Source organism: Vidua macroura, chromosome 2 (genome assembly GCF_024509145.1).
Source record: "Vidua macroura isolate BioBank_ID:100142 chromosome 2, ASM2450914v1, whole genome shotgun sequence".
NCBI lineage: Eukaryota > Metazoa > Chordata > Aves > Passeriformes > Viduidae > Vidua > Vidua macroura.
In genome coordinates this window covers 13,706,189-13,729,756 of record NC_071572.1, presented here as the reverse complement: position 1 = coordinate 13,729,756, position 23,568 = coordinate 13,706,189, and the positions used below count along the sequence as shown (strand labels likewise).

The 23,568-nt window shown below is 46.1% G+C and overlaps 1 protein-coding gene across 1 annotated transcript in view; it reads left to right on the top strand.

The window, feature by feature from the left end:
• Positions 1 to 14,427: 14,427 nt before the first annotated feature.
• Positions 14,428 to 23,568, top strand: part of PTCHD1 (patched domain containing 1) — a 33,570-nt gene continuing 24,429 nt past the window's right edge. The window contains exon 1 of the mRNA XM_053972001.1: positions 14,428 to 14,897. Coding sequence (XP_053827976.1) covers positions 14,469 to 14,897 — 429 coding nt within the window. The 5' untranslated portion in view covers positions 14,428 to 14,468. The remainder of the gene's footprint in view (positions 14,898 to 23,568) is intronic.

The following is a 23,568-nucleotide window of genomic DNA, read 5'->3' as shown; positions in this document are numbered from 1 at the left end:
AAACAAAACAACATCCTTAATCTGAAGAGAAGAAAATAAAGGAAACCGTTTGGTCAGAACCACACAGAATCGCTGGGCCAGAGACAGGAATTAAAGCTGCCTTGAGTCCTTGCTTACTTTTTGTATTACAATCCCAGCCCTCCTGCTCTAAGCATCCTTTTGGCTACTGCTGAGAATATGAACTAAGGTCGTGCATCAGCTTTAACAGAAATGCCTCAGATGACCCAGGGCATTGGGAATGAGTTCCTTAAGCCTTCTGGCTGGACCCCATGAGCTCATTTCAGTTGTGGAACATTTCTGGAGTCTGCTGCCCTTCTGTACTGAAACAGCTACACAGATCAGGACCTGGGCACAAAATTCTCTCCATGGCACCCTAAGCCTCCAGGTCTGCCCATGGCCTGCCTTCTCCAGCCATCCCCGGGCTCAAATGAGCACATCTCTGCAGTGACTCTAACAGGCACACACTGTCTCTATGGCAATGAGAGACAGGAAGAGCCTGGGAAAGATGCTGCAGAAAGGACTGTCTGGCACCAGGAGGAGACAGCAGAATGTGCAGGAGACCAGAGAGAAACATTCCCTGAAGGCTTAGGAAAGTGATGTGGCCACGGGATGACAACAAAGGACCCAAAGGAATATAGCAATAAGTGTCAGTTTGCTTCAAGTCAGGTTTTCCTTACCATTAATACTTTCATTACTTTTTCTTTATAATGGATTAAATTTTAACCACGCAGTACTGTAAAAAGTGCGTACTGCACACCACCCAGCTCAATCTCCATCAGGCTCCTGAAAACTGTGAAATGTAACCTTTCCAGCTTTCTAGTGCAGAACTGCACTGCATGTTATATACTTTGCTGTGGCACAGGAAGGGTTATTATGAAATAAGAAGTACTGCATAAGAGTACTTTCAGGTGCTCTCTGTATTTGTGTCAGGCTTTTCCCTCTTTGGAAGAACTGCAGTTAAAAGGCATTACATTAGCATAAAAACCATATTTAACTAAAACTAAAAACATAACTACTATTATAACTGATGATTCAGAACAGGAAAGGAAAGAAAGTAAGGCTTCTAATTCACTCTTACCTATTTATTGTTTCCTTTTTAACACTTCATTCAGACAAGAGCAATGAAATGGCCTCGCCAGGCTCAGTCTCTTTTTATAGCTACCTTTCAGTTCTCAGGTACTAGTGCCTTCTTGCCTCATACACAAGAACAAGGGAAGTATGTTTAAAAATGTACATGTTTTAATTTTGTCAGGATTTGACGTGTCACTAGAGAAAATGCAAAAAAAGTCTACAAGTTTCTGCTTTTGCTCTAGACCAAACTACTGATCATGATCAAGACAATATGACAGGGATTATTAGTCACATTAATTGTTACAATTCATACTCACAAATTGGTTTTAATCTTGCATGTAGCTATTTGCTTTCAAAATCTAATCAAAACAGAAAGGTCAATTTTTTACTTAAATCCCTAAAATGAAGTTATCTACAAAAGCTGCTGAATTTTGTCTCTTTAATTTCAGAGAGCAGATTAAGAAATGGGACAAATTTTTACTTGCACCAAGCAAATTAAGAAGAAATGCAGTGCGTATTTGCAAGCTTATTCACCTATGCTACCCCTACTGCATGCTCTTTCACAGCCACCTATTCTCTACAAGTGGGTAGGAGTGAGGGAGAAAGTGGGAAGAATTAAATATTGGGACAAGAAGTAAATAATCCTGAAGTCACTGGACAAATCAATACATTGGTAGTATATTCAAGTTCCCTATGTGTGTGTAAACAAAAGACCAGGACTTGCATATAAATCTGCATATGGTATATGGGACTTCTGAAACAACTCCCTGAGACATATATTGCTGCCCTACTGCTGTGCTTTTCAAAACCCACACCTTTTCTGAAAGAGAAAATGTCTGCACCTAGCAGATTCTAACTTTGTGTGGGTGTGTAACCGACTTGGTTACCAAAGAAACTAGTACATGTTCTACACCACTGAAAACTAATATTACTATCAGAACAAATGACTGGAAGGAGAGGAAAGGAGAGGGAAAGGGGGGGAAAAAAAGAGAGAGAGAATTACTGCACTGCAGATTTGTAACAACCAATTAATGGCCAGGAAGAGAAATGCCATAGCCTCTGTCACAAAATTTTCAGTCTCCCTACACCGACCAAACAAACCTTTGCTTTCAACGCAAATACTTCAAACCCAAGCCTACACTGCTGTGTTCACGCACCACTGCACTGCCTACACGACGTGTTTTCTGCATAAGTGAAGGAAAGTTGCAGACATCTTGTACTGTTGCCAAGACACTCTGACACTTGCTCAGAGACACTCTGCTGCTGCCGCTGCTGCTCGGGAATCCTCTGACTCCCTACACTCCAGTGCCGCACCTGGGCACTCCCCAGCTGCTTGCACCTTCTGCCTTGCTTTTCCATCAGTGGAAGGTGAACAAAACCCCTAAGCGCAGAACCGGACCATTTCTTTGGGGCAGAAATACTGTATTACTTCATGCTCGCTATGCTGGCAGGGCAACACCCATATGCTTAACGCAGCCTCGCGCCAGCACCACCAACTGCTTTTTCAGGGGTTTTTGGCCGGTTTTCCCAAAGTGCCACACCAGTGCTCTAGGTCGCTGCCCGTGTCCGGCGGCAGCTGCGGCGCGGTGCCGTGTCCCGGCGGGGCGAGGCGGGAGCGCCCGGCAGCGCTGCCCGACACCGCCGCCCCGCGGCCCCGCCGCCTCCCGGGCTGCCGGGAGCGCCGGGAGCTGCTCGGAGCGCCCGGAGTGCCCCGGAGAGCCCGGAGGTGCCTGGAGTGCCCCGGAGAGCCCAGAGGTGCCCGGAGCGCCCGGAGCGCCGGGAGCTGCCCGCGCCTCCCTTCCCGCACCCCGTCCCGCCTTCCCCTCTCCTCCCGCGGGCGAACGCGCAGGGCCGCGGAGAAAGCGGCAGAGGAGCGGTGGGAGCCTACAGCGGGTCTGAGGCGAGGGGGAAAGGGAGACAGGACAGAGGAAAGGAGAGCACCAAAGAGCGGAATATTCGGGATCTGATATGGACGTAGGACGCAACTGCACCTTGGGCAGCTGCCCGGCAGAGGTGGGGATATGGCCCCGTCATTTGGCCGAGCGCATTCCCAGAGAGCCAGCGAGCCCCTTGGTAGGCTCCTTCTAAAAACTGGAGGCAAGGGGACCCCCACAACATCACAGTCAGTATAAATGGAAGGCGCTGTTTTCCTTATAAGAACTAATCGACTCTTTTTTTTTCCCAGGTAATCCTCTGTTTACAGTCTGTGGCTGATGCATCAGCAGGCTGGTGGCATCCCCCAAAGAGCGCTGAAAGCAGCAGAGACTCAGCAGTGGCAAATGGGAAGAAATTACAAAGTTTTACCAAGAGACACTGGAGCTTAGCAGCCACTCTCGACCCTGAACAACACCTTACTGAAGGTTTCCCTTTTTCATTACCTTTTTTCTCACATCTGTGAATTTGATTGTGCCAAAGTCTGGCCATTCTTCATATCCTACTCCCTTTCCTCTATCAAGCTGCAGCCGGTTTCACCTTTGTCCAGGCCATTCCATGCCACCTGGACCTCTGGCTACAGATCAGTGACCCAAGGGATTAGTGTTACTTATCTTGATTTTCTCTTTCACTCAGAGGATCTCCCAGCCCTGACAAGAAGATAGATAACAAATTTCAGAAGCCAAAGCTGAGTTCACCCACCTTACTGCAGCTGTTCTCCACTCAAGCCCTTTCCTCCCATACTTTTACCCAGACAAAACTCTGCTTCTCAGCTCTCAAATGAGTCTTCAGGCAGCCAGATATAGCAGTGAGAGGCAAGGAAAAAGTCTGATGTGCAAGAGGCTGTACAGCTATGTAACTCTTGAGTCTTTTCTTTAAGTCTTCTCTCATTTCAGTTACCGTAACATTCCAGCACCTACAGCAAAAGACACAGGGTCTGGCACCCAGGGAACAGACTCATTCAACATGCAGCTCTGATTCCTTCCTTAATTGACCCTGGACACCTAAAAAGGAATGGCTTAATCCTAAAAAAAAAAAAAAAAAACTAATGTGTCAGCATGCAAGTAAAATGTATACTTACACTAAGGCTAAATTAATGTAATTTTGGGACCTGAATTTAGGTCCCCAACTGAACATTTCAGTGTCTGACTCTGCAACAGGAATGCTCTTTAATACATATCTGCATATAAATTCTGTCATGGGGCTGGGGGTGGGGGCAAATGTCTCTAAAGCAAATGGCTTCCCACCCCCCCACACGAGTCTCTGAATGCATTATTATCAGAGGACTCATTGAGAGATCTGAAGACTTAATATACAGGCTTTGACCTCACAAGCTGAGAAGGAAACTTTTCAAGGGAGAATAAAACACTCCCTTTACTGTGATTGTCACTAGTCTTCTCTGGCAACAGAAGAGACACAGAAACACAAAGAGGGGTGATGTATGGTGATGGTGAAAGACACTTCTCCCTGTTCATTTTCCACTCCTGTAAGTAATATGTTCCTCAAGACCAGGATTCATCCTCTCACTGTTTTATCCCACCTGCTGGTCCCAGTTCCCCTCTGCACCATTATTCTCCATCAACTGCCTAAGATTTCTGTATCTTCATGTGCCTCTCTTCCTCTCCATTTCAGTCAGGCTAATTCACCTTCCATCATATCAGAGAAGGATGCATTAAAAGAAAAAGAAAAAGAAAAAGAAACCCAGGAAAACAATCTCCCTGAACTTCACAGAATTGTCAGGGACCAGAGCAGCCCCTGGCTTCCAAAAAAAGCAATTGCAAAGCCCCAAACTGAGCATGCTAAATACAGTATGGTTTAAGCAGCCATCTCTTAGGAACCATCTGCTTAGCATGTGCAAATAGTGACTTTGGAGATTATTATGATTTACCGAATTTTGGAAGAATTTTACAGGAACAGCAAGAGAAGGCTCTAAGTACTACTGTGACATAAGTATTACAGAATAATGAAACACTGATTTTAGTTTTAGGAATAGAATTCATCTCCCATGAACCAAAATGTAAGCTTGCAGCAGCCTTGAGGGAAAAAGAAATTACTCTTAATGATTTCCTCAAATGTGCAGTAAATTTCACTGAAATACAGAACAGTCTTTCCTTGTATGATATTCCCATGCAGTCAAAATAAAGTGTGTGCTTTCAGGTGCAAAGCCAAACTCAATTAGTATTATACACAAACCAGAATATACCCTGAATGCTGATCAGAGGCAGGCTGATGATTCATACTGCCATGGTCTGCACATTCGGATTTGCAAGGAAAGCCAGTGTACAGCTTGATAAGGGGTTTTGATCCAAAAATAGGCACGGATGCGATTTTAAACATTTGCCTTAGAAAATTAGGTTTAGACACTGTTCTTTAATTGTGTGTCATCTAATGCTGATGGGCACTTACCCAGGTAGAACACCAGCTCCTCAATTAGAATGTAAAGCAATATGTAACATTTACAGTAGTGTAATTCTATATTCATGAGCAGAAAGAGCTGCTTGGAATGCAGCTTTCATAGAAAGCAAGCCAAAAAACCCTATAAAGCTCAAACAGCATCATACAGTAGGATAATTCCCTGCTTCTCTTTTATCCCAGAAACATCAGGAACAATTGGAAAATCAAGCCAGTCCTATGAAAAGTATGTAAGAGACAAAGGAATACGATGTTTTCTTATTTTCAATACACATTTGCTTAATTATCTGATGGTTCTGAACTGAAAATGTATGCCTTAAGAATAACTGACCTCTCTCAAAGACTGTATACATTTCACCTGCTCATTAAAGTTACACCTGTGACTTACTGATACAGCACTGTACAATCCATGCTTTGTCATGAGAGACATTTAGTGCTTAAAAATACAAACACGCAGACTGTTGTCTTACCCTAAATACAGTACTCTGAGAAACCTTTTCCTACTGTCCTGCATATTTACCCCACACATGGCAGTGTGGGGTAAACAAGTAATGGGACATTTTAGAGTCATTTTAATATGGTTGTGGTATGTTTTTAGTGAACATGTGTTAACATAAGGGGTGTAAGAATGGCAAATTTCTTGCATTATGATAATGTGACTGTTCTGTTTTGTCTGTTGTTCTGCTTCTTAAAGGTCCTAGGAAGCTCCTCTTCTATTTTTCTCCTGATTATAGCCAGTCCCTGGCTTCATCCATGGGTACTTACAGCAATGCAGGGGAAGGATGTGTTTGTGACAGATAGAAAGGACAGCAGCACAGAGGTACAGCAGCACAGAGGTACATCCAAACTGCTGACAAACACATCCCTGGTGCATTTTTCTGGTGTTTGTTGAGAAAGCACTGGTGCAAGGCTGAAACAATGGCCATCTGGGATCCATGTTTGTGGGAAGTTGAAAATGGGCTGGTTAAAGAGTAGGTAAAACTTACTTTCCCCTTACAATTCATTCTATTACTTGGCTCATGACAAAATTTAAAAACAGTTGATAAAACATAACAAAGTGTAATGTTAAGAATGATCTTACAGTAAGGGTTCTGAATAAAACTCTGCACTGGTTTATCATACTATGTTTCCTAAATGCTATTAAATTGCTGATTATGGTCATTCCAGTCCCTGTAAGATGCACACAACCTTTATCATCCCACTTTTAAAGATGGGGAAACTGAGGCAAGGAGAGAATAAAAGTGAATTGCCTACAGCAACACAGCAGTTGTAGAACCTGATGCCAGCAGCTTTCAGTCCTTGGTCTGTCATTTATGCTGTATTCTATAAATTATGCAAAATCCCTGTGATATTGTCTAAAATCTACTCAATCTGATACCAGTCCATAAAGACATTCTGAAAGACTGAAGAAAAATTACAGTTTTTTTTTTTTAAATGTCCTTTACTGAAGGTCTCTTACTTTATAGCCAACAACTCTGTCAATATGACTCAATACGCAATCTAGATGCAGGTGGAATAATGTGACAGAGCAGTATGAAGACAATTCTGAGTCAGTGTGCTGTCCCAAAGCTGTACATCTGTAATATATATTTATATAATTGTTTTTACTAACAGCTTTAGAGACACAAAGCCTAGCCAAAGGCTGTAAAGGGGATGTAAGACAGAATATAAAGAAGTAAAGCAGGGGAGAAATGGGTTGATCAGGCCTGTCTACACAATTTGGCTGCTCTGCCAGGGACTTCCATCAAACCCACATTTTCTCTTGAAAGAGAAAGTAGTTGAGCTAAGTAGGAGCTGTTCACTGTGCTCAGTAATGAGTCTCCTTGCATCACAAATCACAGGCTATTTTTCTTATACTTCATCAGATGTGGAAGTGTGACATCTAACCTATTCTTTTCTCCATTCTTTGGAGTCACAGAAAATAATGCTGTCTGACAGAGTCCTCAAAGATTCCTAGTCCATTCTTCTACCCTAAAGTGGGATTAGCAATCCCACTTGTTTTACTTTCATCCAACTTAACCCCACCAGTACTGGAAAGCCTGCACCTTCTCAGGTGACCCTGCTGCTCCACATTACTATTAGAAAAGTGTCACCATCAAAAGCATTTTTAGTATCCAACTCAAACATCTCCTGCTTTTATTTAAGCCTATGTAAATATATATAAAATATATATATAAATAAGAATTCACATATATTCCATATATATAGTGTATGTGTGTATCTTCACATATACATGTGCATTTATGTGTGCATATGCATGTATTCATTCCTAAATCTGAAATCAGATGCTAACCTATTTTGATAGCTCCATGTGTTTTCTTCTGCTTTCACTTGCAACCTACTGCTTTTGCCCATTTTTGTATGAAGGCATATAAACAAAAGAGAAACACTCACACTATTCTAGGAGTTACACTCTGCCAAAAATCCCAGTATCTCCAGACATATTTACTAAACTCCCAGTTAATGTTGTTTTATGCTAAACCTTGTCTCTTAAAGCAGTGCTTTACCGTTAAAATAGATATTTTATACACTTAACTGTGATAGTTAAACTAAAAATACCTATTTTTCAAAAATAATTTATCCACAAGTGAAACTTCTTTTCTATTTTCTGAACCCTGAATATTGTAATTCCTTTTCTAGCAGTATTTCAATATCAGAATAATCAGGGTTATTCCAATAAGAACTTCGAATTGTGCACCCAGGGTAATACATACAGCAATGCTTCCTCATTGGCTCACAGACATTTTTCCCAAAGAATATATTGTTTAATTCTGTCCTCTTTTTTAGAAAAATTCATATTCTTGATAAAATTTGTGCATTTCCTATTTTTTTAGAAAGCTGCATCATCCAGTTATCTAATACAATGGCATTCAGTTAACATCAACCAGACCAAGACACCAAGCAGATTTATTGCGTTGTCGTCTGCTTGTTTTGTTTCTTAAAATGTAGTATGAAAGCTGTAAATTGACTCGTCTGCTTACATTAGCTGTAACATTTCGGTACATCAGGACCATTCAGACTGCATTTCAAAACAAGAACTTAATCCATCTTTCTGCAAGGAAGGACTCTTTTTTATCAGGCCATTATTATTTATTGTGAAGGAAGGACCTTTCCCTAAGTCTGGCAGAAGTGTCAGCAGACACTCTTTTAAAATAAAGAGGGGAGAGGCCATGATTAATAGTCTGGTCAATCACAAATATCAGACAGTGGAGTGAAAAACATAGCCAGAGAGACACCCAAAGGTTTCAGCTTAAGAAGCAAATCTGGATCTAACAAAATTTAGGGGAACTCAAATAAAAGCAGAGCTGTGGTTTTGTGCAGCCTATTACAATATGCAAGGGAACAGATCCATCCTTCCCCTCTACTGAGCTTTCATACAAGCAGAGGGGAAAAAAAAAAAAAAAGAAAAAAAAGAAAAAAAGAAGATAAAAAAAGCACAGGCTCACTGGCTCCCTGTTACATTCCAGGGTTTTTTTTTTCCCAATCTATTCATATTAATGGTACAACTGGGGATTTCCAGTTTTTGTATCATCACTGCCAGGAGCAGCCTAATGGAGCATCTCAGAGACAGACCACAGTTCCAGCCACACAGGGCACTTTCCTCCTTTTATTACACTCTGTAGAAGATGTCACACATGCTTTCTCTTAGCAGTCCTCATGAATCTGCAAAGAGCTGTCGAAGAGTGACCACCAGGGCACTTGGGAGAGAATCAGGTGCCAGCTGTCAAAGTATTTCTTGGTGATTTACATCATTTTCGTATATCTCTCTTTCCACTTGGAGGAACAGGCCAGAGAGGAGCATTTACATATTTGCATTTTACAGGACAGACTGCAAAGAAGAGATATTGTCATGCAGGAGCAGGAGGGAAGATTTCTTTCCTTTCAGCAGATGCAAAAAGATATTTCAGTTCCTGTGATTTCTCCCAAGATCTGCATTAGCAAGTCCATTGTGTGGAGCGCGTGTGTCCTCTCACGGGTGGCAGCACATCAGGGCACCAGGGAGTGCAACGTCAAAGGGCATGCACAGCCACAGCTCCTCCTCGTCTTTGTCCCTCTCTTCCCTTCTGTTTGGTGAACATTAGGGGCTTACACACACTGGAGAAAAACTTCCAACACGACTGATTTTGTCAGTAGCCTGTTTCAGGGAGGTAAGAAATCAGCCATCTTGTATTCCAGCAATGAAATCTGCGGATGCAGTTTGCAAAAAGTGTGGCCATCCCTCGGCAGGGTATTGCTTCCTGGTTTCTATGCTGGGTTAAAAAGGCAGCTGTTCTTGAGACAGCGCCATCCTTCATGACCCAAAGGACTGGTGTAGCGAGGGAATAGACAGGCAGTGATGCTGCTTTGTTCCTCTATTTAATTTCTTCTTTCTCTGGTTGCACAGTTTAAGAAGTCACCTTAGTTTTGGGGTTCTTAAGCTCTAATCATGCTGTTTGGGCCCATGATGCCCCACTCCTTGATCCCAGCCAAAAGAAGGTGGGACTGAGGAGAGGAAAAGAGGCAAGTGAAGTTTCACTGATTAAATATAAACTACTAACTGCACTGAGACCAGCTTTCAATTTCCCAAGGTTACTTCTAGAAAGTCCTTTTTAGTATAAGAAAATTGTCATCCTTCTGGGAGAAATGCAGCACATAAGAGCGAAAAGAGTGATACTTTTGTATAATATTCCTACTGTGATGGAACCCGGGTTGGAAATAAGGAGGATGCTTCACTTTTCTGATAACTGCAAATGGACAAAAGTTGCAAATTAAGAGGATCCCTCACCAATCAGCAATGAGAGATTAACTTTATCATTAACCTTGTCTGTGTCCTCACCTATTTAATTGGCATTGGCCCAGGTCCCAGACCTGAGGCCAAGAAATACAGAGCAGAGTTTGGTTGGGTGATGCAATGAGAGCTACTCCTCCCCCCAGCCATCCTGGACTGGCCACATTGTCTTGATCCCTTGGCACAAAGCACAGGGTCTTTCTATGTCACCAGCAAGACCTTCAGCCAGTATAAATGAGCATAACATAACCAATGTCAATAAAAAAGGTTTTGTAAACCCTAAGAGTCTAATCATAATTAAATTCTCCTTGAAATTTTTCTTTTTAGTTCCCTTTAAAAAAAAAGTCTTTGTTACCCATCTCCTCACTGTGGGTAACCTCCTTCTCTCCAAGCTCCAGCTGGAACCTGCATTACACTTTGCTCAGTGCCCTATTGCAAAAAACATTCCCCATTCGCAGCACTAAATCCCCTGCACATGCTCCTAAAATATCTTCTCTGGTTCCTCATGCCTAACTAAACAATGCAAAATCCTGATTCTCTGCATACCTCCCACAGCCATCCCAGCTGCTCCTGACACCTTTTCTTTCCCCTAGGCCCTCTTCACTCATCTGAAGCTACTCATCAGGAATGCCCTCCTCCATCACTTCTCTCAGCTTTTTCTTTCATTGGACCACTTTTGGGGAATTAGGAGAAAGAAGTTATTTTAAATAAAACATTGCCAACTTCTTTCTCTCACATTAGTTTTAAAACTTCCCATCATAACAAGATTTGAGCAGATGCATAAAGATATGCTCATTTCTGAATGTTCAAGTCATCCTAAAGCCCTCTGACCTGGGCTTGTTGGGTTGTTTGAACCCACCAAGGCCTTGCAGGCCCTGGGAATGACACCATGGCCTCATGCTAATCCACATGACCTGTTTGGCCTTGAGAGCTTCTGAGTGTGGGTCAAGACAGTCTTTTTGCAGGGATCTGAGAGTCAACAAATGCTCCCCAGCAGACAAATCTGCTCTTGAGAGCAGACTTGAACCCTGCCTTTGAGTCACATCTTCCCCATCTCCCTTTTATACTCTGTCCCCAAAAGTAGCTACCCTGCGGTGTTTGCTTTGAAAGGACATAATCATATTGTTCCCCCTCATTATCCCTATTCCCAGCATCTGCACCTCATTGTACGGTCATCTCTTCCCATCATTCTCTCTTAATTTAGTTTGGAAACTCTCTGGAGCAATGAGACATCATTATCTATTTTGTAAAGCGCCATTCAGAGCCGTAGCAGAGTGGCACACATACGTGACAGAAATCCTACCCTTCCATTTTGCTCCAAGAGAAATGCAGAGCAGGTTAATGCTCAGTGCTGGCTGTGCAGCACGTGCTGCCAGCTTTCCCCTACAAGAGGCGAGAGCTCACCAGGCTTTGGTCTTCACAGAGTGCTGTGGGAGGCGTCCAGCTGTTCCACTCCTGACAACCACATTCCCACAGAACACATTTTGATGGCAATTTCTGGCACACTCAGTAACAAGGTGATTTCACCACCTGCAAAGTCAGCAGTATGCAGGTTTTCCTGCTGGTTTGGGAACATCCACAGGGTGCTCGCGGCATTGCAATGTACTCAGTGCAGTTCCAGCATGCACAGCTGATCTCTGACATGTCCAGTAGCATATGTCAACGTTCCCCCGTATATTCCTCCCCTACAGACATCCCCAACAGTAAAAGTCAGGGCAATTCCTTGGGCCAAAGGGAGGAAGGATTTTGTGGAGTGAAATTCTATGTCTCTTTTTGGAAAGACACAATTTCCACTGCAGCTAACAGTGCAGCCTGATGCTGGTTACAACAGGCAGTAAAACTGACACTGCTCTGGGAAGACAGAGGAACATCCAGCAGAATTGCTGATGCATCAGTTTTTTCCTCTATGCCCCTGCAAAAATGCATATATATTGTTAATGGTTGGGTTCAATGATGTCAAATGATTCTTTGAGTCTTCCTGGGGTCACCTATAGCTTACCCAAAGTTAATGTGCTGAGAACTGGGCTAGATGTCAGATCCTCAAACTAGTTTTCCTGAGATACCCTGGAGAACTGTGAATTGGCCACTGGATGGTTACTGAAACAATTAATAATCTCCTTTCCTTTTTAATAATTATAAAATATCTTTAATGGAGACCCAAAAAAGCCAGCACAGATGATACTGCCTGCAGCAATGACAAAAGTTCTTTATTTGTTGCTAATGATGTAGAGCACTAGGCACATCCTGACGTTCCCTCGACACACACGCAGGTGAGTAAGCCTGTGTTCAGGTCTGTGTACAGCCATGGCAGTGAGGGGAAAGTGCTGGACTAGGAGACAAGAGATCTGGGTTCTGAGCCTGACCTGATAGTGAACAGTCACCTAAATTCAGGTCCAGTCCTCTCCCATGTCTGTGCTTCTATGTCCACCTTTGAAATGCTCTTTAAAATATATTCAAATTAGATTTTCTTTCTTAACTTATATAGGACTGATACAAGCAGTGTGGACCCACCTCTGTGGGAGTGGAACCAAGCAGGGGCACGATCATGTTACAAACCCCAGCATCCCTGGACTGGGCACTGCAGAGGCAGCTGCACTGACCTCACAGGCAGATCACTCGGAGTGATTCCTGGTCTTGGACATGAAACCCAGAAGAATCACGAGATGTTGGTTCTGACCTTGGCTGTGCTTAATCAAGCCACTCACTTGCTCAACATGTTACAAGCGAAACATGGAACGAGTTTAGCGTTCAAGCTGTGTGACCTAGCAGTGAGGAGACAGGAATGATGTCAAGGTTTTGTGCATGAAGCGTCCATGACAAAACATCACCTTAGGTCAGACACTACTGAAATGTAAAAGGGAGGATGACTGTCAGCCTATCAACAACCAAAACAGGGAGCCACTGCCGTTTTATGCAGCAATACATGTAACAGCTGTCAAACAGAAACTTCCTTTTCTCAGATTTGTAAAACCACCGGCCTGGGTAGTAACTGGACTTCCATTACCAACACCTTTGGATTGGGAAGGAGCAGATATGGCCAGATAACAGCGCTAGGAATCAGCGTGCCCAAATATGCCAACAGCCAGAGCATTTGTGCTCGTTTCTGCTATTTAGATACAATTTGTGTTCAAAAACGAGGCCGTGCCCCCGAATCCTATCCGGTCATACCTACACACAGGTGGGCACCGCCGCCGGGGTTGCCGGTTCGCGCTGACGGGAGCGGCAGCGCTCCCTGCGCACGGCGCGGTGCCGGCAGGTGCCGGAGCTCCCCGCGCGGGGCACTGCCGGGGCAGCCCGGGGCGGCTCCTGAGACGATGCCCGGTGGCCGGGGACCGTGAGACGGGCAGGGACAGCCTCCCCGCCGGCACCCGCTCTCCCTAATGGGCATGTGCGGCGCTCGCACATGCCCACTCGGGCCGCGCGGGGCCGGCGGGCTGTGCCGCGCCGCGCTGCCGGCGCCGCCGCGGTAGCCGTGCTCAGGGAGCGCGGGGCGCGCCGTCGGGCACCCCGGGACGCGACCCGCCCCCGTCGCCGGGGGAAGCGCCCGGACGTTCCTGGCGGCGGGTGCCCGCAATAAAGCCCCCCACGAAACACACCCAACTCTCCACTCCACGGGGGACAGCCGTTCCGCGGCCCGCCGCTCGCCCGTCGGGGCCGCGGGCAGCCTGCGCTGCCCCGTCGTCCCGGGGGCGGCGGTGCCGGCGGCGGCGGGCGGGGCCGGGCGGGGCGGGGCGCGCCGCGGCGTCCCGAGCGCGGCCGGCGGGCGGGCGGCCCCGGCGGGAGGCGCGGCGCTGCGCCCGCCGCCCCGTGCTCGGCGCCGCCCGGCGTGGCCCCGCGCCCCTGGGCGGAGGGCGGCGGCGGCGGGGGCGCCGCGGAGGGCTTTGCGCGCCCGCCCCGCCTCGCCTCGCCTGCCGCGGCCGGGGGATTAGTCAGCAGTCTGCGGGCAGCCCCGCTCCCGCGCAAACTCCGCGGCGGGGGCGGGGAGCGGCGCTCGCCCCTTCCCCTTCCCGCGGCGGGGCGGCGGCGGGGCTGCCCCCCCCCCACACACACCCCCCGGCGGTCCGCGGCGAGGGGCGGCGGGTTGGGAAGTCGGGCACCGAGGGGCTGGGAAACTCCTCTCGGGCACGGCGGCGTTGCGGGAGGACGGGCGCCCGAGCCGCCCCGCGCACGCACACGGGCGGGCGGGCGCGCACACACACCGCACACACACGCACACGCGCGGCGGCGGCCCCCGGCGCCCCGCAGCCGCGGCCGGCGGGGAGGCGGCGCCCGGCGGGGCTGCCCCATGGTCTTGAGGGGACCGTGGGGGAGCTGCGGGGGCCCCGGCGCGGCGCTCGCTCTCCTGCGCGCCCTCCGCTCTAGGATGTTGCGGCAGGTCTTGCACAGGGGGCTGGGGACGTCCTTCTCCCGGCTCGGCCACTTCGTTGCCAGCCACCCGGTGTTCTTCGCCTCGGCACCCGTGCTCATCTCCATCCTGCTGGGCGCCAGCTTCAGCCGCTACCAGGTGGAAGAGAGCGTGGAGCACCTCCTGGCCCCCACGCACAGCTTGGCCAAGATCGAGAGGAACCTGGTGGACAGCCTCTTCCCGGTGAACCGCTCCAAGCACCGGCTCTACTCCGACCTGCAGACGCCTGGGAGATACGGCCGGGTGATCATCACCTCCTTCCGCAAGGCCAACATGCTGGACCAGCACCACACCGATCTCATCCTCAAGGTAACCCCGGCGGGTCCCCCGGCCCCGAGCATCGCTATCCCGACTGGCCCGGCGCTCCGCATCCCGCCCCGCTCCCCGCACCTGCCCAGCGGCACGGAGCCACCCGCGCATGCCGTGCTCTGCCCGCCCGGCACGGGCGCTGCCACCGCAGCTCCCCGGTCACCTCCCTGCAACAGTTGGGACGCCAGCCCGCCGCGGGGAGCCGGCACCGCGCTCCCCGCCAGCGCCGCGGGCTCCGCTCTCTTCCTCCTTTTTTTTCTTCTTTTCTTTTTTTTTTTTTTTTTTTTTTTCCCCATCTTTTTCTCTTTTTTCCCCGCTTTGCTCTTGTTTGCTTTGGGTGAGCGAGAAGGGCAGTCTGGCTTGCTTAAATAATTTTTTCAGTGTCTCTCTACTCGCGTGGCAGTTGTGCTCCCGAGTTAGGGCGTCTCGGGCTTTCATAAACTCAAACTTCAAAAACAGTTAGGTACCAGTCTATCAGGCTGCCGAGAATGGTTTGGGGGGCTGCTGCTGTGTCTGGACTGCACTTCTGCATGGAGAGGGGTAGCACAAAACCTTCTTCTCACTGCTCATCAAGGCAAATGACATAACTCAGCTGCTTATTTTTAGTGGGTAGTGTTTTTTTCCCCTCCACTCCCAGCCCACCACCACCGGTTTCATAGATGAAAAGAAAATCCAGCCCAGCCACAGACTGCAGGCATGGTGCAGCCTGTGCTGCCTGTTCAAGTTAGAGCGGGCAGCATCTTCTCACTTGAGCAGCACGGAGTGTGCGAGTCACAATCTGACAGGACATCTCACTGTACTATATATCATAACATGTCAGAAACCTACGTTTCTTGAAGCTGGTACTCTAGTTTATGCCCCAGTAGTTTTGAACAATCCTGGAAAGAAAAACAGGGATGATAGATGCAAAAACCTGAGTGTTAAGAGGGTCAGGTTGACTCAAGAAAAAGGAAAGGAACATTTGGAAATAAGCAGAGGTGTGGCTAGCTCAATCCTGCACATTTTTGCTGTTGCCTTGTGGAAGCCCAAAAGATTTCAGCATTTTGTTGTGGTTTTTTCCCCTGAATGTCAAACTGTCAGCCCATATAAATGCCAATGTTAATTCTTTTTTATCGCTTCAAGGAGTGTCTCTTCTGAAATGAAAAAAACAGATGCAAACACCTATTGTAAGAGACTTCAGGGAGACCTCTCTCTTTACTAAACAATGAAATAACTGTTACAGTGAATTTATTTATATTTTATTTCCACTGTAGGCACATACAGAACTGTGGTACAGAGCCACACAGTATTTTCTGTTTTCCTTTTGTCATATTATCCAACAGTAATGAGCAAACATTTAATGAGTGTCAACTTACTAAGTACAGTAACAGCAATGTTACTGGCAAATGAGAAAACTCCAGAGAAATGATTTTCATTCCTTCATTTTCTTGCACTGTGAATTGCATTTGCATCCAGTATGTGCACATTTACTCAGTCATAGGATAATAATGGTAATGGATTTTTTCTCTGTACTGCTTTCTCTAGAGATCTGTAGTTTTATCAATAGCAGAGTGACACACAAATAAATGGTACTCAGAATCTTTCTGCAGGCAAACTTCTGCATAAGATTTATCACATCAGCAAAAGAGATACAACTTTAAAAGTTCTGTCAGTATTTAACACAGCATCATTTTTAATAGACAAAATTCACTAAAAAAATATTATTTTTCTTTTAGTGAGATAATGAACACCATTGCCATTTGATTGTTTAGACATTGTCAGGCGTGTCTGATGCATTATTTCCAACTCTTTACTTATCTAGTTTATTCCAATATGCTTTGTGTAGAATGGATTAAGTTCCTTGTCCTGATTATGCTTCTGTTTGTGGGCAGAGGCAGGCTCAGGCAGCTGCCTGTCCAGCCCTGTGGATGGCCCGTCCCATGGGCCACAGAACAGCAGAACAGGAGGGAGGGCTCCTAGCTCCCAATATTGTTATATTTGTGGTGATGCAGGCCTACATCATCTTGTGTTAACAGGGCCCACAAGGAAGGGGGAAAGAAAAAGGTGGCCATCAAGGCTTTCCTATACACATTCAGTTGCATGAAAGGGAGAAGGGAGCAAAGGCAGCCCCAGCTGCAGTCCAGAGCCAGACAGCTCAAAGGACTGTGCTTGTAAATAAGTGTCCTGGGTGAAACCACAGAGTAAATCCCACTCACGTTTCTGAAGCTGCCATGTAAGCACAGGCAGGGCAGAGAACCTACACGGCAGCTTTTGCTTATCTTTCCTTTTCTGGAGGATGACCTCCCCAAGGGAGAGGTTTTGCTTTAGAATAAATGTCAGGTTGGACACTGGCTCCTCCCACATGGCTGTTGCTGCATCTCCACCCACAAGCAGGAGGATGGGAGACACAGGAGGATGGTTGCCCCAGGCAGATGCTGGATGCTCTTGCAGCACATCTTGTTGGTTTCCTTACCTGCCATATTCCACTTCATCTGCCAAAGAGGGAAGAGAATGAGCAGCTACAGCTTCCCTAGTCATGTGCCAAGGAAAGATTTTCCCGGATCTAGGCAGAGGAAGAAGTCAACGTCTGTTACTGTTCCTTAGCAAAGGGATACAAAGTTTTGGGCTCTGAGCGGTTGAAACTGAAACATAGATGGTCCTGTCAGAAGTTAATCAGTCTAACATTCAAGACAGTTCATTATTCAATGAAATGACTCTTGTGGTGACATCTCTAAAACACTCTGGTTAGCTTAGTGCAGTTCCTGGTGGGCACGTTACCAGGCTGAGAAAGTCACTGTTGCCAGTGCTGCAGGGTACCTTGTTGCTGGCTGGGCAGGGATTCTGGGCAGGGCTCAGCCTCAGAACTGTCTCAGCCCAGGGCCCAGGCAGCGCTCCCAGAGCAGGGGCTGCGGAAGGGCTCCCGCGGTCAGTGCACATCTGCCAGCGCCGCGCTGGCTGCTCCCAGGTCTTGCTGAACAGACAAGCTGCTCCACACAGGGTCTCTCCTCATTAGCAGAGAGGTGTGTGGCTCCCTTATAGAATAGTTTTGCTTTTGAGAGGATGCCAAGTACTCTTTTATTTCTTATTTTTGTGTAAATCTCTATCCGTCGTTCTCATAGCTCCCTGTAAGTGCTTACACCATTCTAGGCCTGCCATCCCAACATTGCATGTCCAGCTGCCATAGTCATTTGCAGAAGGGAGAAATCTAAGCATATCTTCAGTCTCTGATCTTGAATAGGTGTTCCAATAAAAAGCCTGGGTAGAATCTCAGATATGGAAGAGATGCATCCTGAGACTGAGATATCATGGGAAGACAAGAATGAAATTTTACTTGCTGCAGTACCTGCTCTATAGCTGAGCATAGGGAACTGGCATGCTGTGCTGTTGGTGTGCAGGATGTTTCTTCCTCAAGATTTGTGTTTCGAGAGAGAGAGGTAGGAGGTAAAAGCACCTAATTGAAGAAAGTGTGCTTTTACCCCTGTATTTCCAATGAGTGCTTAGAAAAGCAAAAATAATTGGGATACTTGGTGTGGACCATCATGCAGACGTTCAGATGATTATATAAAGTCTGTAGAAATTGTCTAAGAAAACCTAGAATCCCCCCTAAAAATAGTGTTAGAACAGCCCCTATCATTTCACGGTGATATTTTCACTTGCAGCAAGAGACTTGTTAGGTTAAAGTTATACAAACTCCTGGGAATACAGACCTAGACAGATTTTTGAACCTCAGAAAATACATTCTAACTTAGAATTTGAGACACCGATCCTTCTGATTCTGTTTATTCCTGTATGCTAACAGTGAGTCAACTGCACCATACTAAAGACTTTTTTACATTAAAGATTTACCTTTTTTTGCAGAAGAATATTCTCTCTTCCATTTCCATTCTTTTGTTTGTAAGAATAACACAGTACTAATATTTTTTGGCAAAATCTCCACTTAAGATATCAAGGCATAAAGATGAAAAGGGATTGAAATGTAACACGCCTTACTGAAGGGGATTGCATTTGCAGTTTCCTTCTATAAAAATCTGTAGATGACAGGGTTTTTTTTCTTAAAGAAACCTTTACTAACTACAGATTTGTAGTGCTTATAGATTTTTTCTCTCATAAACTGGCCGTTATTTGGTCTAGGTAACTAAATATGTATTTGTACACACAAATGAAGTAAAGTCAGGTATTTCTGTTTAAGGACACATTTATTTAAGAACTTCATAACTTCTGATTGCTGCAGAACAAAACAGTTTAGCTTCAAAATCTTGCAGACTTCATACTTGTTGGGATTTTATTTCCTCTCTCTGCTCCTTAATTATTCTGTTCCTGTTAACGTGTGTGTTGGCACGCTCTGTGTACGGTCCTCACGGATTTCCTCACTTACTTTGTACGTGTGAGGAAATTCGTGGAGGAAACAACCGTGTTTAGAAATAGCCACGTTCCCTTGTCTGTGGTATTCCCAATTGCTTTGCTGTACAAACATGGCACACTTAAACCATTACTTCCAAAGTCAGTGGAAGTGGGTTGTGGTTGTTCAGCGGAGCCGAAAGCTGGGTCTGTTGCGATCCTGAGTAACGCAAGGTACCCCTTTCTAGAAACTTTTGGCTACTCCTGAATGCCTGGACACGGGCAGTCAGCTGTGGATCTAGCAATGGATGTAATAGGTCTCCACATTCTCAAGGTAGCTCGGGCACTAAAAACACTTCTTGGGAAACAGTCAATAGAACATACAGTGCATTCTGCTGAAAACAAAATAAAGGATGAAGTCATGTCTTTAGAGCAAGGCTGTAAGATGAGGGGAAGAGTCCTAATACGAGAAAAACAAGGGTGTGAAAGCAGCAGAAGTGCAAGCCTGTTGTCATAGCAGCACAATGCTGCAGGGCTAAAATGTATCTTATGCGAAAACAGATGAGAATTAAGATACGCAGGTAAGATCTGGGCACAGCCAAGGAAGAGGGAAGGTAAATAGCACGTTGCAAGGACAGTGTGGAAGTGTGTGCAGAAACCCCCCTGAGCTCCCAGTGTCAGCAGCAGCAGCTCCTCAGAGTGATTCCTGCAGGCAAGAGGGTTCAGTCTCTCCCGCAGGCACTGGTCAGTGACTGGAGCAGAAGTCCTAAAGTTGCCTGTGCCTGGGAGGAAGATCACGTCCCCCTGGTGCCCACCACCCCCTGGCCCTGCTCCAGTAGCACCAGTCAGGACAAGGCCCCTCCGCTCTCCCTCCTTCTTCACTACCACCCTGTGCTGCTGCCAGCCGAGCAGCCCGTGCTCAGAATGCCCAGCATCCCGTGTTGCCTTGCCTTTCCTGCCTTGGAAGGTCAGACTTTGCTTCCTCTCTAGCAAACAGGACACATGGAGGACAGGTGTTTTCAATAGGTGGCTGGATGTGTTGTGTGTGCTGGGGGCATCACCCCTCAAGGAGAGCACACAAGCGGGCAGGGCAGGCATCAGAAGCCAGGGACATCTGTGCATCACAGCCACCGAGACCAGGCCACCCCCAGGCAGTGTCACAGGGCTGAGGGAGAGCTGCCAGGCCCCCCCCCACTGACCACATTTGTACTTCCTAAAAGCTGTGACAAGGCCCTGCCTTTAAGTTGGGGTTTACAGCAGGAGAACCCCCTCTCTCCAATTGGAAGGCAGAAGGAGGAGCTGAGTTGTTAACTAACACCGTGGGCTGTGAACCTGCAGCTATTAAGGTTTCCCTGCGGTGCAGAAGGGGCTGTTCCTCAGGCTTCTGCTTGGCAAGAGCCCCCTGAGAAGCAGTAGAAAGATGGAAGGGTGTTCATGGAGACATCTGAAGGGCATGGAGAAAGCCACCCGTGGTGGAACTGGTACCAGATCAGACACAGGAGCAAAGTTTTATTCTTTTTTCCCCATCATGAAAAATTGATCTTGTTGCCACACACCAGGCTGTGCGGGGAGGTTTCTGCTGCCCAGGTGTCCTGTCATCCAGCAGCAGTCAGCCCAAAAAACAGAGTGGGCTTCTCTCGGTGGAACAAATTCAGGCAGATTTACAAGGTGTCAGAATTAAGATGGTATTGATTAGAATAGCTTCTCCGCTTCAGATTAGAAAAGAAAAATCATATCTAGCGATTTTCTGTAGCTACCAAGAAGACAGATGGAAATGTAAATGTACGCACATCTGTCGCTTCAAGCACTAATAGTTGTCCCTCAGTTGATGACTTGTAGTTTGAACAATTTTTACATTTTATTTTTCTGAAAAATGTTTGGAGAAAAGATAAATCATTGTGTTTTGGACAGCTGAAAAAATTAGTTGCAAAAATAAATCCCGTGCATAATTAGTATCTTAGTGTCTCTTCAGGAAACCTGATTGTAGGACTGAGAAAAAGAGCCAAACTACTCATAGCGATCCTTGCTGCTTGTTCTCCAGCTGTGACTTCTAATGTTATCCCGAGCCATTAGGATCTGTTGGCTTCCTCTGTTGGCTGTGTGCACGCTCTTCATCCCTTGCTAGGCTGGCATGGTCAGGAGGCCACTGCCCACCACCCTTTTGAACCTCTGCCCTGGACCCACAGTCTCAGACTGACAGCAGGGCACAGCCCTGGCCAGGGGCTCCCTTGCCCTCCCTCTCTGCACCTTCTGATGAAAATGCACTCTTGAAAGTTTAATTCTGCCCATATCTGCAGAACCCACAGTGGGGATTTTTTTGTAAATTAAGCTGGAAGCTGTGCAAGTCTCTCATAACCTTTTTACGTTTTGACTGAGGCCACCTCTTGACGTGAATAAAAAAGTACGCTGCAAAGGTATGAAATGCCAGAGATTACTGAGATCATAGAAAAAGTGGAGAAATTTATAGCTATCCATTAAAGGCATTTTCTCCTCTTCATTTTCCTTGGCACAAGTTACCTGTAAAAATTACTAAAAGAGTAAACCAGCTTCTCATAAAAATGAAGTGTATATTTAAAATTATTGTCTTCATCCTGCTTTCTAGTTTTTCAGTCTTGAATCCAAAACAGTGATAAAATTTTAAATGGTAATAGGTAATGAGTTCAGAGCCTTCTCAGTCTTTCCTCCATAACCACAAGATCCGTCTTTTTTTTTTTCTTTTTTCTTCTTTTTTTTTTTTTTTAATGAAAGCTGAGATTATAAAAAAAAAAAAAATCACAATACTTCAGGCTCCAGGACTCACGATAAAAACAGACTTGGTGAAAATGACAGCGAAAATATTCTAAGAGTGTCAACACTGAAAAGCAAAGCTAATATTGGATTTGAACCATCAGATGGAGACTGCAAGACTAAATAAGTCAAATAATAGCAGCAACAACAAAGTAATATGGCTTTGCAAAGATGATGCTCCTGAGAGTAAAACATGTCTTCATGCCAGATCATTTGCAGTGCAAGAGGACATCCATATATCCAGCTAGTTTTGTCTCATTGGCCATTCATTGACTGTATGTCAAGTACAAAGTATAATCGAGTCCTTACAATGAGTGATGTCCTCTATAAACACCATATATCATTGCTCAGCAGCAAAACCAAACATATTTTTGAGGTATACATGATAAGCAGGAGGTATGATTAAAAATGGTGTCTGTGACTGACCCTGCTTCCAAGAGAGTCAGGATGTGTTTTCATGAGCTGGGCATGAGAGCTTGTTAAAAACTGAATGGTGCCATTGCGTTTTGCTGTCACTGTGGACACTGTGTCCCTGGGAGCAAAGCTGTGCCACCAGCGAGGTGAGGTCCAAGTGGTGGTTGGGTCCTCATTCCCCTTTCCCATAGATTTGATTGGGGTAGGAAATTATGTAAGGTGAGCTTAAAGGATTTCTGGGATTGGACCATTTTGCAGATGAATCAGCAGTTTCTAACCCATCCCTGCTGGGAAGGGATCTGTTTCCTTCACAGGGAGGCTGCAGACTTCTTTGTTACCTGATTAAATTAACAAAATTCTGGTAATACCTTCTCACTTTTGAATTAAAGGATTTTTCCACAAAGCAAAGGGGTACAGGTTTTTCTCACCCCTTCTTAATAGCTTCCTGCATCTTTTGCAGGGACTTAAGAATAAAAACAAGCTTTCCTTTCTGTCATGACCATACATCTCCAAGTACAACCCTTTTGCCTTCAGGCTCAGCTTTGATGGCACTGCTGAAAGTTGTGCCGAGCTCTTTACAGTGGAGAGCCGGCTCACAGAGCCCAGTGTGGGGCTTGGCCATCCCAGGGCACCCAAACTGACTCTACTGAAGGGCTCTGGTTCCCAGCACCAGTCTTCCTGTGCTGGTGGCAGAGGTAGGAGGACCAGCAAAAATAAAACAGTTTAAAGAACTTCCAGCCATGGCTCTCTGAGGCCCTGGTGCAAACGGCATAGCCGTGGATAAGTGGAAGGATTTTTGCTTCCTGGCGTCCCTTCCTGGGCCCATGGACAGAACCAGCTGGCAGGTGTGGTATTCACAGGCAGGGAAGTGCAATTTCACCACCTCTCATCTGTCAGCTGTGCCACAGGCTTAAACATGGCATGGTGGGGAGGTGTGAAACCAGTACAGCCCTCACCTGGAGATATTGGCTGAAAGGGATTTCTCTCCTTGTTGAAGCCATCATGCCTCTCTGTCTAAAATAAATAACGGAGTGAGCATGGGACTTAAAGTAAGCAAAGACCAAGACCAAGACGCTACCAAATGCAAATGACTGAAAGACTAAAGGAAAACACTGTTCTAGAAACCTCTAAGGTGGTGCAGGACACATAAATA